This window comes from Aedes albopictus, chromosome 2 (assembly GCF_035046485.1).
Source record: "Aedes albopictus strain Foshan chromosome 2, AalbF5, whole genome shotgun sequence".
NCBI classification, from domain to species: Eukaryota; Metazoa; Arthropoda; class Insecta; order Diptera; family Culicidae; genus Aedes; species Aedes albopictus.
Window position 1 is genome coordinate 387,127,203 of NC_085137.1, and position 20,692 is coordinate 387,147,894.

The following is a 20,692-nucleotide window of genomic DNA, read 5'->3' on the forward strand; positions in this document are numbered from 1 at the left end:
CAGTGGATTTTCTAAAACAAAATTCCTGATCTCCATAAAACATTTCTCCAAGAATTGCATCGTTTGAAGAAATTTTTGGAGAAATTCCTAGAAGTGTTTTACAAATTGCTAGAAAAAAACGGGAACAATTCAAAAAAAAAACTTGAATGAAATTCAGAAAATATTTCAGGAGAAATGCCCTCAAAAATGTTTCAAGAAATACATGCACGAACTTTTATAGCAATCCTTCAATCCTTGAGGTAATTTTCTTAAGAAATACTAAAGGAACCCCAGGCACCCATGCCAGGAGGATTTCTTTTTGGGAAATCCGTGGACTAGTTTCAGAATCTTTTTTTAGTAATTTCTTTAGAAATCCCTGAAGAACAACCAAGGATTATTAATAATAAAAAAAAACTTCAAACAATTTCTAGAGGAATTCCTGGCAAAAAATCAAATACATGGATAAGAATGCATTTTAAAGGAGTACTTGAAGAAATGTCTGAAACAATCATCGCTGAAATCATTCTAGGAAGGGGGTTTCTCAAAGTAATCTTTGGATGCTTCCTTACTGAACTCATAAAAGGAATTCCTACTACAATGTCCCTTACACGATAATTTGAAAAAAACAGTGATAAAAAGGTGAAAAACTATTTCATCGAGGTGTTTTCCAGGAATATTTCTCAATTAGGCGCAATATTCACTACCAGGGGGCGTGCCAGTATATGGTCGCTGAAATCGGGAATCCTTGAGCAAACAGCTTTGATTTTTACCATGACAGTACTGTTTCAAATTTGACGAATTTCGCGCCAACTCGACCAATGGTTGGCAGCACCCTCTCAGAATCGAACGAAACTTTGTGGACATAAACAATAGGTCTTTCTAAGCAACTTTGCATATTTTGTTTTTCGAAATTTTTCAAGAGTAACATTTGAAGAGGGCCTAATTTTTTTTCATTGATTTTTTTTTAAATCGATGTAACTCAAAAATGACAAGACCTACAAAAAAGTGTTGTATGGCGGACTATCGTGAAATTCCATGAAGTTTTTTAGAAAAATATCCAAAAATACAAAATTAATTCCTACACTGAAAAATAAAGGTTTTAAAAATTTAAATCGATATTACAAAAAACTCTATGTTTCTAAATCGATGATTTTTTTCTGAAGAAAGGTATTTCAATTACCTACATTTTTTCCAAACAATGTTGCTGTGACATATTTAAGGGAAAAAAGTTTTTTAACAAAAACTTTTTTCATGTCCACATTGAGTGAATATTTTTGATCGTGTTTCGTGCCAGCATGGCCATATATAGGTTCAGCAGCCTCTCATCAACCAATGAAACTTTATGGAAGTTCCAAAAATTGTTTAAGAAGCAACTTTGCATAATCTAATATTTATCTAGACTAACATTTTAAAAGGACGTATTGGAGTCACCCACACTTATATGCAAAACAAAAAATTGAACATGAAAAAAGTATTTGTTAGAAAAACTTTTTTCCCTTAAATATGTCACAGCAACATTGTTTGGAGAAAATGTAGGTAATTGAAATACCTTTTTCCAGAAAAAAAAATCATCGATTTAAAAACATAGGGTTTTTTTTGTAATATCGATTTAAATTTTTAAAACCCTTATTTTTCAGTGTAGGAATTAATTTTGTATTTTTAAGATTTTTTTCTAAAAAATTTCCTGGAATTTCACGATAGTCCGCCATACAACACTTTTTTGTAGGTCTTGTCATTTTTGAGTTACATCGATTTGAAAAAAAATCAATGAAAAAAAATTAGGCCCTCTTCAAATGTTACTCTTGAAAAATTTCGAAAAACAAAATATGCAAAGTTGCTTAGAAAGACCTATTGTTTATGTCCACAAAGTTTCGTTCGATTCTGAGAGGGTGCTGCCAGCCCCATAGAAGGGTTGGCGCGAAATTCGTCATTTGCTTCCTCCTTCTCCGTAAAAATCCTTCAAAACTGTCCTAAAGCTTTCTGAACCCACACTCAGAAACCATCCCAAGCTCCCACAGTTTTTTTTTTGTGTCTTGTACTGACTTTTCAAACCGTCTGAACAGAATAATCGCTTCGATTGACATGAGCGAATGCACCTTTTATCATATTGAAGGAAGCCACACCGTAAATTTTCAAAAGCACAAATCTGAAGAACCAAATTTGGTATTACGCTGAGAAGTTGATCGATTGGTCAGGGGCCGTTCATAAACAACGTAGACTTCTTGGGGGAGGGGGGTCTGGTCAAAGTCTACGCTCCATACAAATTTCAAAATTTTTGTATGGACAAAAGTCTACGAGGGGGGAGGGGGGTCTGAGATTGCCAAATTTTGGTCTACGTGGTTTATGAACAGCCCCTCACCTGCTGGTGATGACCAATCGATCAAGTTTTCAGGGCGATCCGTCATTTGGTTCTTTAGATTTGTGCTTTTGAAAATTTGAGGTGTGGCTTCGTTCTATATTCACCTTAAATAGGCAAACCCTCATTTTACTCCCAAAAATATAAAAGAAATCGTGGAACTCTACTTTGACTTGACCTACTTTACACCTAAAATCTCCCAGGCTCTTCTTAAATCATTCCACTCACCTCACTGAAACTCGTTTGGCAAGACTCTTTGAAACCTGTCTGAATATACCTGAAGCTCCCTTGATAAATTCACAAACCCCCACTTCCTAAACATCCTCATCTCTTAAGTCTTAAAATTCTCCTGAAAATTAACTGAAACCTTACTAATAACCCACTCGTACTCCCAAAATATACAATGTTCCGGCCCTTAAAACTCCCATAAAACACTCTTAAAAACCCCTCTTGCTTCTCGGAAACCATCCTAAAACTTTTCATCTCCCAGTGTTACCCTCTAAATTGCAGAATTTGTCAGACTTTGATTGAAAAGAGCTTGATTATACTTTGGGAAAACATAACACAATAATTTTGGATAGTTTTATTGCTACTCTACTCAAAAACAATAGTTATTTATGAAATGTGTTCCAAAAATTGACTCCTTACACTTCCTATGCCACGAAAAAGATATGCAAGAATTAAATACATTTTTTTTTTTTGAAAATAATTGGAATTATAGTACAAAACGTAGGCGCTTTCAAAAACAACATGGGACTGACATGCGAGGAGGGGCAGTATAGTTACCAACCCCACCTTCGTGAAGACGAAGAGTTGCGAATCTAACGGTACATCATTTGTAAGTTCTTGAAGTACCGAATAGCTTTGCCGAAGCCACCATATCACAGCGATCAGACTCCAAGCGCATGAGGTGTAAGGTGCCCAAAATAGCACATGTTCAAAAAGCGTGGGGGCTCACCCTGCAAATGATAGCTAAGGGTATTAGAAACAAACTTTTGTATGACGGAATCTTTCAGGAATGGCGTGTAGAGGTCGCCTTGGCGAGATTTTTGAAAATTGGCCATTCTTCGTAATAAATATCAAATGAATATTTTTTACCGTACAAAAGTTGGCAATACCCACCAGTTTATATTTTTTACAGCTTGATATAGATCCAAACTTCTTGGGAAAAAATGGTAATGACATGTTTTGCAAGTAACTTTTTGATGCTAAATTTTTGAATTTACTTAAATTTATCATTTTTTGATATACTATGGTTTTTACTACTCATCATCGCAACTTAATGTTAATTACAAAAAAATCGATAAAAAGATCGGAGGCAAAACTTTGCCGAAGACAGCACGACGAAGAAATAATTTCATTTTAGAGTTAATCACGATTTACTATTTGGTGAAATTTAAATTTCTAGGTATTTTTCAGAAAATGTCACATAAGAACCGCCCATAAACACATACAACAAGTGATCTTGTACCGACTTTTCAAACTCTCTAAACAGAATACCCTCTTCGAATGAGTCTAAACAGTTTCGTACGGCTCTACCCCATTTGGCATAAAAGCCATTTGGCATAACGAATATTGTGCACATTTTTACCAAGAAGGCTGCTCTTTGTGTTATGCCAAACGGCATTATGCCAAATAGCCATTATGCCAAATGACCATTAAGCCAAATGGCATTATGCCAAACGGCGTTATGCCAAATGGCATTATGCCAAATGGGGTAGCGCCTTTCGTACCTTTTAATTCCGCCCTATGTTGCTTATCCTTTGACAGATACGCGTATTTCGACTACCACTTGTAATCTTCCTCAAGAAGATTACAAGTGGTAGTCGAAATACGCGTATCTGTCGAAGGATAAGCAACATAGGGCGGAATTAAAAGGTACGAAACTGATAACACTAATTCGAAGCTACAACAAGTTTTTGTGAATGTAATCAAAAGTTATATACAATTTTCTGTATCCAAATTCCATCGAAAATTCAAAATAAGTTAGTTTCAATGAAGTGCACTGTGCCCTCGATAATTGTGCGCGATAGAAGCAAAGAGACTAACAAACTTCTGTCAGCAAACCCCGCTTTTGAGAAAAGGAGGCTAGTAAACAAAAAGTGAAGGATTTCATGATCAATCTAATTTTCTTTGATTGAATGTAATTTTTTTTAAATAAAATAAATTTAAAAAAAGGACACTTACTCCACGATGCGATAGTGATATCATTAAGTGAAACAAACTTGTTTGGGTCGTGATGATTATATGTAAAACCCAAACAATTTCCACGTCGCTGAGATGAACCAGCCTCGGGCTGAAAATCTCATAAATAAAGACATAAAAAAAATCCACGTCAAACTTTTGGCATGGTAAGCATAATTTTTTGTATAAAGACACAAAGCTAAGTAACTCGTTTTCCCTGAAACGTCACATAATTGGCGTACGATTCCAGAAGTGCAATAAACAAAAATGTACGCAGAAAAATCTTGAGAGATGAGTCAGTGTGCTGTTGTTTACATTTAAGTCTGATTGAATTGCAGCATCTGTCTGGTATGCTGTAAACGAGATGTAATTTAGATAGTCTTACCGCACAATATCTTAACACAACCAGCAAACTCTATCCGGCTCCGCTTCCAAGGTCAGGGTTGTTTCAAATGCATGCTTCACTACACCCAATCTATCGATCACGCGAGAAGCATTTCTCCTAATTACCAAGGTGCGTAACCTGGCTCGGTAAGCGAACAATGCTCCCCATTTACGAAATCATCTCGCTCGAGCTGCTGCTTCTGTTGCTTCTGTTATCACACCGGAATAGGGCGACAGATATCCGTTATCTATTTAAGTCAACTATGCAGCGCCCAAATGGTCACAGTTCAGCTAGCGATTTCAACGGTATCGAACGCAGAAAATGACACCAACGTTGGTTCTGGTTTTGGTGCTTGCCGGTTCGGTTGGCCGGATCGAGTGTGGTCTGCTGGATATGTTCAACGCCAATTCGGATTACAACCTAGCGCAATCGATGGATACGGTTTTCGGAGCGCTGCAGAACGATATCAGCTATATGCTGACGGGGGATCTCACGAGCACGGTGGAAGAGGTCGTCACGTTCTGGTGTAGTAATGGGTGCGTGTGCTGAATGTTGTTACATTTGTTCGAAAAGTTATAGAATTTTATTTTTCAGAAGTTTCACCTCACTGAAGCAAGTGAATCTAAACGACTCAACTTTGAGCCAGAAGATCGATACCTCAAAGGAAGTGATCTTCGTTATCCACGGATGGCTGGACGATATCTCCCGAATGTGGTTCCAGCAGCTGGCTCAGGATGCTCTGAAATTCACCGGAAGTAACGTTTGTGCGGTGAACTGGGGACATTTGGCGCGTTACAGTTACTACAGGACAGCAGTGAACCACACGGTGATGGTTTCGGGATATCTGACAAGGTTTGTCCAGTATCTTGAGTCTGCTGGAGTGCCGTTGAAAAACATCACAATGGTCGGCCACAGCATGGGAGCCCAGATCAGCGGCCAAGTGGGACACAATTTTGGCGGAAAAATCGGACGAATTTACGGTTTGGATCCAGCGGGACCGTGCTTCACCCTTCCTAGGGATCGAGGACTCCAGTATAGACTAGATCGCAGTGATGCCATGTTCGTACAAACTGTGATCACATCTCGGCTGACCATCGGAGTAGGCGTTGGCGATGGGCACGAAAATTTCTACCCCAACGGCGGGGTATCTCCGCAAACAAATTGTGTCATTCCTCTGACGAGTGATGCTGAATTTGCCGGTCAGATCCTGTGCAGCCATATGCATTCGGCGACGCTGTTTCGATTGTCGCTGAATCCGGCCAACGTGTACCGCGGGAAGAAATGTATCAACTGGCCGGCTTACCTGTTGAGTTTTTGTGGGTTGAACAAAGCCAACCTGCTCGGAATGCGTAGCGATAAATCCGGTGGGGATTACTTCCTGAGAACGTCGGCATTTTCACCTTACACGGTTAGATTTTAGCAGTCAACAATAAGATAGGATAAGGATAAGGATAGGATTTATTCAATTTTTATGAACGTTGCCCAATCCATGTATGTTATATCGCTCAGCGTTAAAAAATATATTTTATTGCAATTCATTATTATAATTTCTATTTAATATAAGGCGCTGTCCATAAACTACGTGGGCTATAACATTTGGCTATCTCAAACCCCCCCCCCCCCCCCCCCCCCTTTAACCGGATACAGGAGAAGATTGACGCAACTCTCCGACGGCAGCAAGCACGATTCCGTGCCGGACGATCCTGTGTGGACCATAATGTCACGCTCCGTATCATTCTGGGGCAAATCAATGAATTCCGAGAGTCTCTCTACCTGGTGTTCATGGATTACGAAAAAGCTTTCGACCGTCTCAATCACGAAAACATGTGACAAGCCCTCCGGCACAAGGGTCTCCCTGAGAAAATCATCGGCCTCATTGAAACACAGTATAGAGCATTTCTGGAGCAACATTTGAAAAGGGCATACACACATTGATAAACAATGACTATAAACGTCGCTCCTGAGCCCCCATCAGCTTATTCACACAAACTAAGACCGTTATCAGATAGAGCAAACATCGATCTTTCGGATAACGGTGTTCATTTGCGTGGGCGTACTGCTGTTATGCCCAACGGAGCATTTTCGAAAAAAGACACAAGACCTCTTGGGCCCTTTTCAATTGTTGCTCCAGATTTTCGTGCAGAGTCCTGCACAACGGTGTCTTTTCCGATCCCATCCGGGTCGTTGCTGGAGTGAGGCAAGGATGTATACTATCACCGCTACTGTTCCTCATCGTAATCGACGAGATCCTGTTAGGTGCGATTGACCGTGAACCAAATCGTGGATTACTGTGGCAGCCCATTACCATGGAGCACCTAAATTACTACGAATTGGCTGATGACGTTGCTCTCCTTGTTCAACGGCGCTCTGATATGCAGAGCAAGCTCGATGATCTTTCCAATCGCTCCTCAGCGGCAGGTCTTACCATCAACGTCAACAATACCAAATCGTTGGATGTAAACACGGTAACAACCTTCCAGCTTTACGGTAGCTGGGCAAGTGGGTGGAGAATGTTGAAAGCTTCCAATATCTTGGTAGCCAAATGGCGACCGATGGCGGCACCAAGATCGACATAGGTGCGCGGATCAAGAAGGCGAGGGCTGCTTTGCGAGCTTAAGAAATGTATGGAAAAACAACCAGATCAGTCGACGCACCAAAATCCGAATTTTTAGCTGCTATACGCCAGTGAAACCTGGTGTGTATCAGTGGAGAATTCGCAACGGCTGCAGGTCGTCATCAATAGATTCCTGCGGTATATAAGTCGATCATATGGTCGGGATTCTGCTAAACCGAACCAAAGACCATTTTTTGAAAAATTGAGTTTTCTCAACCATTTGATGAAGAAATTGATGATCCTCCTTCCATGTAAAAATGCAGTAAATCTGACAGCTCTTCGTGGAGTAAATTCAAAATTTCTGTTTGGCAGAACATACAAAAAATAAAATTGCATCCAGCCAGAGTGAACTGTAAACAATTCCACAGAATTAGCGAAATGTTCCAGTTTTGGTTCAGATGAAGAACATTTCAAGTTCTGCTCATCGCTGTCAAATTTCTTACGTCTAACCGACTCAAAGTAACAATCTGTGAGAGAATTGAACATGTTATTAGAAATATGGATGTTGGAGGATACAATTGGTCGGGGTTCTGCTAAACCGAACCAAAGACCATTTTTTGAAAAATTGAGTTTTCTTAACCATTAGATGAAGAATATGATGATCTTCTTTTCTTGTAAAATCCATTAATTCTGACAGCTCTTCATGGAGTATATTCAAAATTTCTGTTTGGCAGAACATACAAAAAATAAAATTGCATCCAACCAGAGTGAACTGTAAACCATTTTATAGAATCAGCGAAATATTTTAGTTTTGGTCCAAATGATGACCATTTCAAGTTTTCCTCATCGCTGTCAGATTTCGAACTTCTAACCGACTCATAGTAACAATCTGTGAGAAAATCTAACACGTAATCAAAAATACGGGTGTTGGAGGATCGATTTGGATTTCGATGGCGTTGATCGCCATTTTTCCAAATCACAGTCAGCCAGACCGAACCAAATCCACTGCATTTAAAAATCAATTTATTCTCAACAATACAAAGATGAACTGACTTTGAATACATGCGTTATGTTGATACACCTCATACTGATTATTTAACCCAGGAGCCGTCATTGAACAACAAGGCTAATAAGAATAATAAAGCTTGAAAAAAATCAAACACTTGGTTCGCTTTGGCTGATCGAAAAATGGCGTTTTCACGAAAACCATGCTAGAGAAGAATGATTAGAACTTGATTCAGACTTAGCAACTGACTTTCAGCTAAGTAAACTGACCTAGAGGTTATCACTTAAAGGACCCAAGTTCGAATCTCTTTAATATTTTTGATTTTTTTTTTGTCTTAGTTCACTTTGGCAGATCATTTTCATGGTTTTCTTCGACCAGTATAAATTTGAAGTACACAAATTGCTCCATTTTCACATCTCAGGACCTCAGGACATGCAAGGACATCATTTGACATAATCACTCTTGTTCTGTGCCTGCACATGCACCGCCTATAAAAAATCATAGATGGGAAGGGCTGAGCTGGGAGGGCTTCCGCCGTTTACATTTCACACTATTTTGATACCTTTGTGCTACCATACTACGCGTCCTCTCTGATTCATGTAAAGGATTGTGAGTGATAACGATTTCAACTTCATAGACACTGAAAAATCGAGATTTTTTTATCACATTCCGACTGATTTTCTCTGAAACAAAGAAACACAGTCAGCCACACTGAACTATAAACCATATTCAAATGTTTTTGTTCAGCCAGAGTGAACTGAGTGCAAAGTACTGAGAAATTAAATGGTGTTATATCAATGATTTTAAATAATTTACATGTTTTCTCCATCTCTGATGGTTAATAAAGGCTTGTAAGTTACATGTGTGCGAAAAAGTTTCAAATAATCTTAGCTGTTGTTTATTTCTGAGTGGTTGAACTTGAAGCTTAATTATCTCGGAATAAACTTTTTGGCGCTTAGTTCGGTTTAGCAGAACCCCGGCCAATTAGGTCTCGATGGTGCTGATCGCCATTTTTCAAAAGCACATTCAGCCAGACCGAACCAAATCCACTGCATTTTAGAATCTATTTATTCTCAACAATACAAAAATCATCTGGCTCTAAATACCTGCGTTATGTCGACCCACCTCATACTGATAATTTAACACAGAAGCCGTCATTGAACAACAAGGCTAATAAGAAAAACAAAGCTTGGAAAAAATCAAACACTTGGTTTGCTTTGGCTGATCGAAAAATGGCGTTTTCACGAAAACCATGCTAGAGAAGAATGTTTAGAACTTGATTCAGACTTAGCAACTGACTTTCAGCTAAGTAAACTGACCTAGAGGTTATCACTTAAAGGACCCAAGTTCGAATCTCTTTAATATTTTTGATTTTTTTTTTGTCTTAGTTCACTTTGGCAGATCATTTTCATGGTTTTCTTCGACCAGTATAAATTTGAAGTACACAAATTGCTCCATTTTCACATCTCAGGACCTCAGGACATGCAAGGACATCATTTGACATAATCACTCTTGTTCTGTGCCTGCACATGCACCGCCTATAAAAAATCATAGATGGGAAGGGCTGAGCTGGGAGGGCTTCCGCCGTTTACATTTCACACTATTTTGATACCTTTGTGCTACCATACTACGCGTCCTCTCTGATTCATGTAAAGGATTGTGAGTGATAACGATTTCAACTTCATAGACACTGAAAAATCGAGATTTTTTTATCACATTCCGACTGATTTTCTCTGAAACAAAGAAACACAGTCAGCCACACTGAACTATAAACCATATTCAAATGTTTTTGTTCAGCCAGAGTGAACTGAGTGCAAAGTACTGAGAAATTAAATGGTGTTATATCAATGATTTTAAATAATTTACATGTTTTCTCCATCTCTGATGGTTAATAAAGGCTTGTAAGTTACATGTGTGCGAAAAAGTTTCAAATAATCTTAGCTGTTGTTTATTTCTGAGTGGTTGAACTTGAAGCTTAATTATCTCGGAATAAACTTTTTGGCGCTTAGTTCGGTTTAGCAGAACCCCGGCCAATTAGGTCTCGATGGTGCTGATCGCCATTTTTCAAAAGCACATTCAGCCAGACCGAACCAAATCCACTGCATTTTAGAATCTATTTATTCTCAACAATACAAAAATCATCTGGCTCTAAATACCTGCGTTATGTCGACCCACCTCATACTGATAATTTAACACAGAAGCCGTCATTGAACAACAAGGCTAATAAGAAAAACAAAGCTTGGAAAAAATCAAACACTTGGTTTGCTTTGGCTGATCGAAAAATGGCGTTTTCACGAAAACCATGCTAGAGAAGAATGTTTAGAACTTGATTCAGACTTAACGACTGACCTTCAGCTAGGCAAAATGACCTAGAGGTAACGTGCTTGGTAATCACTTAAGTGATTCAAGTTCGAATCTCTTTAACATTTTCGATTTTTTTATCTTAGTTCACTTTGGCAGATCATTTTCATGGTTTTCTTTGACCAGCATAAATTTAAAGTACACAATTGCTCCACTTTCACATCTCAGGACCTCAGGACATGCAAGGACATCATTTTACATGATTACTCTTGCTCTTTGCCTGCACAATGCACATGCACCGCCTATAAAAAAACATAGGTGGGAAGGGCTGAGCTGGGAGGAATTCTGCCGTTCATATTTCAAACTATTTTAAGACCTCCGCGGTACCATACTATACGCACCCTCTCTGACTCATGTAAAGGATTGGGAGTTATATCGATTTCAACTTTATAGATGGTTTTCTATGAAACAAAGAAACACAGTCAGCCACACTGAACTATAAACCATATTCCAATGTTTTTGTTCAGCCAGAGTGAACTGAGTGCGAAGTACTGAAAAATGAAATGTAATTGTATCAATGATTTCAAATAATTTACATGTATTCTTCGTCTCTGATGGTTAATAAAGACTTGTAAGTTACATGTGTGTGGAAATGTTTCAAATAAATATATTTGTGAGTGGTTGAACTTTAAGCTTAGTTATCTCGGAATAAAATTTTTGGCGCTTAGTTCGGTTTAGCAGAACCCCGGCCATATTGGCCTCACAATTGGATCTCCAACGTGGAGCTCCATCGTCGATGTCATCAAAAGCCGTTAGCTACAGAAATTCGGAAGCGAAAGTGGAGGTGGGTCGGCCACACTCTACGCAGGGGCGAAAACGAAATCTGCAAACAAGCGTTAGACTGGAACCCAGCAGGACAACGCAGCAGCAGAGGCAGATCCAGAGGCTCATGGCGGCGCAGCCTCAACAACGAAATCAAGCAAGTCGACAGAAATTTGACCTGGCCACAGGACAAGGCGATCTCGGGCAATAACCCAGAATGGAGTTCTTTAAATTCGGCCCCTGCACCACCGTGGGTGCTCAGGACTGAATGTATTTAAGAATTCGAAAATTTATAGTTTTTAATTTCAATTTGAATTAAACTGTACATAAGCATTTTCAACTAATATCGTTATTCGTACATGTTTCCATAAACTAATGTTTTCAAGAGATGCCATGAAAACAAATCATTAAAACGGCACCAGAAGATGTGCACTCCGACGACACACCCATGAAATTTTCTCAAACATTAATCAATTGCCAAAGAAAATCAAGTGCATCATCTGCGACAACCGGACCCGAATGCTCCAGCTCATGTATCCAGCTTCCGTAAAACAAATCCTTTCAAACGGAATTATGAAGTTGGTCTTTGCACAATGGCTAAGCCATCAGCCAGTCAGTGCCAGGAAAACTTTCCGTACCCCAAGTAATACACGAAAATGCCGTCCGAGTCCGAACGGTCCCCGTTTTATCTGTTTGAACAGTTTACGCTTTTGCATAAATTCCTCCCACCCTGCGTTAGTTGCGTTCCTTCGCTTCTTACTCAACACTCAACACTATTGGAGGTAGGTACGCCCGTACGCCGTATGTATATTAGAAACGAAAATAAAGGATCCCGCTTGGACGATCAAATATTTCCACACTCGGTTCCATCGGAACGAGTTGGAACATTTATCCTCTTTCCACCGAGCACTAGTGCTGCTGGATGGTAGGTACTTTGTGCCTAAATAACTATTGAGGGAAAAGGGCTGTAAGCATCCTCCAGGGAACATGATACTCATGGTGCGCAGCATTTGTAGAACTTTTTTTTCATACTTGAGTTCAATGAGTGTAGAAAAAATGTAAACAACGTGTTTAACATATAGTTTAAATGTTACAATAATTATATCACGTCTGAAACAAAATTATCAATCATGAATTGTTATGAGATATAAGTATAACTTCCGGATTTACGTATGGATAAAACAATATTTATAGAAAAGTGAATGATCTTCAAAGTGCATTTTCCCACAACATCCCCTTTTAACGTTTCCATGTCCAGAACAAGCGATTCGACATCAGTAACGGGCATTAACGATTTCCATTGCACCCATTCTCTTACTATTACCGAAAAACTGATAATCACCGCCCTGCTGTCCACTACGAGTTGGTTTCGTACAAGAGAATTGTTCATGGTTCACTCTCGACAAGCCAGTAGTGTTCGCTTCCAAACGTATACTGTGAAGATACAGTGATGCCCAGAACTTCACACAATAATACACGCTAAGATGAAGAAGAATAATTATTATTCTTCTTCATCTTAGCGTAGCATCCTAACTGCTGCAAAGCCTGCTTCTCAGCTAAGTGTACTATGAGCACATGAGCGTTTCTTGTATCAACCTTATTAGTTTTGCTGGAAAACCATGTTCTTTTTTTTATCTGTATAAACGAGATTTTTAGCCCTAGGCTAGTTCATCTCGGACCAACGCTTTACTTCCCTTCCGAAGGAAGAACTCACATTTTGCGAGTTTGTCGGGAGTGGGATTCGATCCCAGATCCTCGGCGTGAAAACCATGTTCTTACCTTATATGCCAAAGTAGATTTATTTTAACTAAATCGTTCGTTTCTTTAAGATCAATGAAATTACTGAAGGTAAATCAGCATGTTTTATTCCTGGAATTCTTTGATTACCGTACTTTTTTTTAAATATGAATTAAACTTTATTTCAATGCTACCACGGCCCTACCGTTCCGTTCATTACTGTTCTGCCCATATCCCGCGCGGATCCACCCTGATGGTCCCATCAGCCTTCCAGTGTTGTATATTAGTTGGCCCAGTGTGGTTCGTTTCGGGTTGGTTTTGGTTTTGTTTGATGTTTTCGGTGGTGGAGCTGCTGTTGTGGGCCGAACGGACCCTCCCTCCCTCTCCACAGGTACCAACTCCCTAGCTAGGCCACACTGTGCCAGTGCCAGTCTGTTTATGTCTGACCGGATATAAATTAAGGGCAGGGCTGGAATTCTCATCAAAGTGTAAAAACGCAGTGAGCCACTGGCTGCGCGCATTCAATACAAACGAATGTGCTGCGTACGGATACTCATTCTCACGGATCTTTTGCTCTTTGAGGCGCACTGCGTTTTGGCGCAGTGCGTAATGTATCTGTTTCACGCAAAGAGTAAAGGACACATGATGCACGCATACTCAATGCGCTGCTCATTGTGTAGTTGGTATGACAGAAATCATAGATAAACGAACGTAACACTGATGAAAATTTCTTCCTACATATCTCATGATCCTGATGACTTACAGAGTTGGTGTTTTCGGCATAATTATTAGGCTGGTCAAGGACCTACTGGTAATGGGTAGTTTGATTCGGAATTCTCCCATTAGGCGGCGCTAGTGATGGAACAAATTTTATATTTCATATATCTCAGGACTCTGATCACTTAGAAAGATGGTGTCTTCGGCAATGTTGTTTGGTAAGTCAAGGGCTCAAAGTAAATGGACCATTTGTTTCGAAACTCCGCCAATAGGCGGCGCTAGTTACACATTTGCAAGATCATGAAAATAATTGATTTTTTTCGTTAAGTATTCAACATGCTGTAATTTTGTATTCTTTGAACATATTCAAGTCAAGTCAAATGTTTTACAAAGACCAATATGTTTGCCGTAAATGTGCAAAATTTCATTTCATTCGGTTCACTAAATTCGGAGATATAGCAGTTTAATGAAAAATATTCAAAAATGAATCATTTAACTAAAATCGCTCTAACTTCTTGTAAAATTATTCAATCAAGCCCAAATTTGTACCATTTAGAGCTAACTAGTTGTGCAATAAGCGATACAAATTTGAGAATATTTGGTGCACTTAATAAAAAGTTACAGCTTGCTGAACATTTTAGCGATAAATAATTAAAATTGCATGCTTCTACTCATTTTTAACTAGCGCCAACTAGTGGCAGAATATTGAAACAATTTATCAATCAACTGAAAGGCCTGAACCAACCAAACAACATTGCCGAAGACACCATCTTTCTAAGTGAACAGAGTCCTGAGATATATGGAATATAAAATTTGCTTGAACGCTATCGCCACCTAGTGGAGGTATTTATAGTCAAACGGCCTATCACCAGCAAGACCTTGACTATCCTAACAACTTTGTCAAACACACTAACTATCTAAGTAATCATGGTGCTGAGATATATGGTATAAAATTTTCACAAGTGTCACATCTTGTTGTCTGTGATATCTGTTATGTCAGAGACAAACAGACGTTATACTGACGAGTTTTTTATACCAAATATCTCATGATCGTGATAACTTCGAGAGTTGATGCCTTCAGAAAAAAAACATTTGGCTGGTTAAGAACTTACCTATTATGATTCGTTTAATTCAAAATTCCTCCACTAGGCGGCGATACAGAGCAAACAAAATTTATATTATATATATTTCAGGATTCTGATCACTTAGAAAGATGGTGTTTTCGGCAATGTTGTTTGGTTGGTTAAGGCCTTTCAGTTGATTGGTAAATTGTTTCAATATTCTGCCAGTAGGTGGCGCTAGTAATCAATTAGAAGAAGCATGCAACTTTCATTAATTATCGCAAAAATATTCAGCGAGCTGTAACTTTTTATAGAGTGCACCAAAAATTCTCAAATTTTTATTGCTTATTGCACAACTAGTTAGCTCTAAATGGTACAAATTTGGGCTTGATTGAATAATTTTACATGAAGTTAGAGCGATTCTAGTTGAATGATTCATATTTGAGTATTTTTCATTAAACTGCTATATCTCAGAATTTAGTGAACCGAATGAAATGAAATTTTGCACATTAACGGCAAACATATTGGTCTTTGTAAAACATTTGACTTGACTTGAATATGTTCAAAGAAAACAAAATTACAGCATGTTGAATACTTAATGGAAAAAATCAATTATTTTCATGATCTTGCAAATGTGTAATTAGCGCCGCCTAGTGGCGGAGTTTCGAAATAAGTGGTCCATTTACTTTGAGCCCTTGACTTACCAAACAACATTGCCGAAGACACCAACTTTCTAAGTGATCAGAGTGCTGAGATATATGAAAAATAAAATTTGTTTGACCTCTAGCACCACCTAGTGGTGGAATACTGAATCAAACGATCCATAACCTTTAGGCCCTTGATCAGCCTAACAACTTTACCGAAAACATCAATTCTCAAAGTAATCAGGATCTTGACAAATATAGGACAAATTTCGTCAGTGTTACGTCTGTTTGTCTCTGATTTCACTTCGTTTCGCCTCACTCATTGTCAATTTACTTTCACACTCTTTCACAGTGAGCAGAACAAATGACGCAGTGTGTAATGGCAAACTGCTCTCTGCGTGTGAGTTTGCTCACTGCGTTCTTTTTATTTCTCATTGTGTAGCCACCTGCTCTTTGCGCTTTGCGTTTAGAAACTGCGCATTGCGCGCAGTGAGTGAGGAAATGCCAGCCCTGATTAAGGGATAATTTTAATTACATTTACACTTTCACATTCTGCCACCAGCTACTATGTAGGACGAGGTATACACTGTGCACTGTCGGTTGGACACGATTTTCTGCAGAACAAGCACACAGCCAACATCGGTGGCGGCAGTGGAGATGGCCAGATGTTCTGGAAATAGTGGCAAAATTGTAAAACGATGCGGGTATGTCGAGTAAACAGACACCCACCTTCCTACTCTACAGCCGCAACAATCGTTGTGTCCTTCACGCATCAATCCAGGTTTTGGAGCATTCAATGATTTTATACTGTTCAAATAATGTCGAATAAACAGCTAAAGTTATAGAAGATGCTTTAATTTTTGAATTTTTTTATTTGAATAGTTTAACGATGATGAATTTTGTGTTTCACACTGTCAGTTAAGGCTCAAGCATTCGTCATCATTTTTTGGAAATTGAAAAGCTGTAAATAAAAGCAATGGCCATAAAAATGTATTCACTGTCTGTGCCGTGCCTCATGAGGAATACAGTGAATACATTTTCGATGCAAACATTTTAGTTTTGAACGAAAAAACTACTTTCAAATGATTGATGATGACGATGATTTCAATGATGAATTGTTCCACGTTAATATGGAAAGGTATCAGACGTCAATGTAATTTTGTATTATGGAATTTGTTGGTGGCAGAGAGTGTTTGGTAAAACGTCAAAAAATAGCGTTTCATTGATTTAAACTTCAATCCGAAAAAAATATTCATGTAAAATTCAGTGAGAAATCATGCACATGAAGGATATGCTAGAGTTAGAGCATATTTACATCACAAGCTACATTATGATCGTGTAAATTTCCACCAACCATAGCCGCGCAGTCCATCATGCACTCCAACCGGTTACGCGACTATTAGGGGAAATTTACACGACCATAACGTAATTTTACATGGCAATCTGACATAAATGTGCACTGAATCTAGCATTCCCTTTATTTGGATGATTACTCGCAGAATTTTACTGTAATATTTTAATGTAATATGAGCTCAATCCATCAAAGCAAATCATAGTTACAGCATCTCAAACTTGGCCATTTTGTATGAAAATCGGCGTTTGTCCAATTAATTTTGCACCACAGTGTATATAATTATTCTTGAGAATAAAAAAGTTTGGTTTCCAATTTCTTTGAAAATATGATCCACCCTAATTTTCATGTACATATTTGAAAGAGGGCCTTAATTTTACGAACAACTTTGTAGAAGACCATATTTGTCTAAAAAATGTTTGAAAGCGCTGAATGCATCTTTCCTCGTAAATCTAGATCGTGGACCACTGTGCAGTGGTTCCAAAAACTACAAAAAGGTCAAGCGGGTAACTCGAGAACCAGAAGTGTGAGGATGTGGAGACATTGTTTTTCGAAGCAGGTTTCAGGAGCGTTGTTGGGGTCTGAGTGGGGTTTCGAAATCATTGCCGAGAGTTTCAGACAGTTTTCAACGCGTTCTTGAGGCGTTATCGGTGCGTGTTCGGTGGTTTCGGAGGGTCTCAGGTGCGTTACATGGGGTCTGAGAGGGTCTGATAGGGACTTCTCAAGTTTTTCAGGAAGTTTCAGAGGATTTTTTATTTTGGGGTTTCCTAGAGTCTCAGGTGCGTTAAATGAGGTCCCAACGAGTTTAGGGGGACTTTCCAGGCATTTCAGGTAGTTTCAGAGGATTTCCGGCGGGTTTCAAGGTGTTACGCAGGCGTTTACGGTATTTTGGAGGGTCTCAGGTGAGTTACATAGGGTCCGTGAAGGTTTCAGGGCGATTTCGGAGCCATTTCAGGATGTTTCAGAGTATTTTCAGAGATCCCTTCACAAAATGCCTTGCAACCCCTTGAAACGCTCTTGAAATGCCTTAAAACACCAATGAAATCTACATAATCTTATTGAAATGCCCTTTAAATCCCCATAATCCATTTTGAATGCTCCTGAGTCCCCTTTGATATAAGGGTATTCCTGAAACCCCCATGAAATACTTTGAAACGCCTCTGAAATCTCCGTAATCCTATTGAAACACCCTTGAAATCATTATAACCAACATGAAATGCCCCTGAAACCTCTTTGGAACACTTTTGTTATAGGGTCTGAGGGCCATTAGTAATCTCACGCTCCCAGTTTCATCCAATTCGAAAACAAGCGATTATGGTACCGATTGATTCCGTTCTTTTAGTTTTCATGCGTGCTCACTCCTAACAAAAAAATACAAAAATAAGAAACAAAACAAACAGGGCTTCATTTCCTTGTTTTGAGTAGGATGAAAATGGGTGCCACATCCTTAATAAGGGAACCAATACCCTATACTGGGCTGGCTATTGGCCGATTTGGCCTCACCGGATGTGCTCACGTCCGTCGTACGTTTTCGCACGCTTGCCACCCTGGTTGGTGGTAGCCAGTTCGAACGTTCCACAGCGTGCACTCACAGTCGTACGGGGGAAGATGGAGCACAATGGACATAAGATGGGGATGTGAGGGTACAATGGGCAGTCGCTCTAGCTGATGTTGCAAATTCCTTCTTCAATTCGCTTTGCGGACTGAACAGCTTTCAAAAAGCTCCACAAACCCCCTGAAACTCACCTAGAACCTCTTGAAACACGCCTGAAATACTAGCAAACGCTCCAAAAACCTCTGAAGCGCACTCAACCCTTTATAAGGCCGAGAAAACTAGAAGAGTTGTCAATGCAGGCTATAATGCAAATGATTATATACATGATTACATGTATAAATCAATTTTTATTTGACAGAAGCTCTCGAATATCCAGGTGGCAATATAGTTGCCACTACTCGTTTAGGTCAGCAGCGTTGGTGGCAATATTCTTGCCACTGCCCGTTTAGGGTACTTTTCTTCTCTTGACTTCGACAAAGAGCAGGAAAAGAGATTTTAAAGTGGATTAGGGCTTAACCCATAATATAAACTGTGTAGCTCAGCTCATGTCAACTCAAAATTTGATTATTTCTTTAAATATTTATCAAATCTATAGTTTTACAATCAGTATGAGCTAACTTTGTTCTCGCGGACAAATTTAGCCATTTTTGAGACTACAAACGGCTCCCACATTGTTGTTGAGGCTTTGTTTAGTACCAAAAAAAAATCCAGGCGTTGTTAGTATTCCCAATTTTGCGTAAACCAAAAAAGAAGTTCGAAATGAATTGTTAAAGAACAGAACAAAAATAAAACCAGTATTTGGCCATACAGTTGCCACTGCCGTATAAAGGGTTAATACTCCTTGAATCGTCTCTCTTTGCAGCTACCGGGTGTGAAGCTTCTCCTTTTGTGCCCAGCCGTTGGAGGCACTTGGTTGCCAGATAGGGCGCTGATGCGGTTCCGTAGGTAATTAATTAACTGTGGTCAATTCGTAGGTCCTGACAGGCTGATCAGGCGAATCTCTCCACAAAATCCGTTGAAGTGGCTGATCGTTTTCCGCAACCTTGACCATGCGAATAAGCGCCGAAAATGACGATCGAACAACCCTAGAACTCGATTCGTCCGTTGTCAAAACCCTTGGACTCATTTGGGAACCTTCAAGGGACAGCTTCAAGTTTGCCGTTCCACGCTGGAGCGCAGAACCAGTAATCACCAAGCGTGTCGTTCTCTCCGATACCGCTCGTATCTTCGACCCCCTCGGACTCATCGGTCTGGTCACAGTTCAAGCCAAGATTTTCCTTCAGCAACTCTGGAAGGAGAAGTCGGATTGGGACGACCCGTTGCCAGATTCCTGCCAAGCCTTTTGGAACGAGTTTCGTTGGAACGCCAGTGCGCTGGAGTCTATTGCTGTGCCGAGGTGGATAGGCTTCAATAGCAAATTAGCATCCGTAGAACTACACGGCTTCTGCGACGCATCAGAGGCAGCATATGGTGCTTGCCTGTATTTACGGTGTGAAACCACCGACGGATCGGTTACCGTTCGACTGATAACTACGAAGTCTCGTGTGGCACCATTGGAAGACCTCTCTCGCAAGAAGAAAAAGCAGTCGATTCCGCGGCTGGAACTATCATCAGCGTTACTTCTTAGCCACCTCTACGAAAAGTTCTGCACGAGTGTCCAGATTCCCGCCAAGACTTACTTCTGGACAGATTCCATGATAGTCAAGTGCTGGTTATCCTCGCAGCCGTCGCGTTGGCAAATCTTTGTTGCCAACCGGGTTTCAGAAATCCAGCATATCACCAAGTCTGGAATATGGAACCATGTCACCGGCGCTGAAAACCCGGCAGATATAGTTTCCCGAGGAATGACACCAGCCCAGCTAGCGTATCAGACTCTATGGTTTGAAGGTCCTTTATGGTTACGCCAAGATCAGTCTACTTGGCCAAAGTCATCTACTGTTCAATCGGAGTTGGACAGCGCCCTCTTAGAGGAAAGGCCTTCAACATGAGTTCCGGTTCAAATCAAACCGCCCAATCCCATTTTTTCGCTACGATCGTCAT

The 20,692-nt window shown here is 39.7% G+C and overlaps 2 protein-coding genes across 3 annotated transcripts in view; one reads left to right on the top strand and one right to left on the bottom strand.

Moving 5' to 3' along the window:
* The window catches only part of LOC109399373 (peroxidasin), a 559,373-nt gene that overhangs the window by 346,550 nt on the left and 192,131 nt on the right, over positions 1-20,692 (bottom strand). The window lies entirely within an intron of this gene.
* On the top strand, positions 4,700-6,469 carry LOC109399383 (lipase member H-like). The gene is made up of 2 exons (XM_019671819.3): positions 4,700-5,440; positions 5,499-6,469. Exons 1-2 carry the CDS (start codon positions 5,226-5,228, stop codon positions 6,322-6,324), a joined length of 1,041 nt encoding a protein of 346 aa, XP_019527364.2. The 5' UTR covers positions 4,700-5,225; the 3' UTR covers positions 6,325-6,469.

What these genes read in the sequence shown, in the direction of transcription:
- LOC109399383 (XM_019671819.3), top strand. Translation starts at nt 5,226, where the DNA reads ATGACACCAACGTTGGTTCTGGTTTTGGTGCTTGCCGGTTCGGTTGGC. An exon ending in ACGTTCTGGTGTAGTAATGG is followed by an intron (nt 5,441 to 5,498) that starts GTGCGTGTGCTG and finishes TTTATTTTTCAG; the next exon opens with AAGTTTCACCTCACTGAAGC.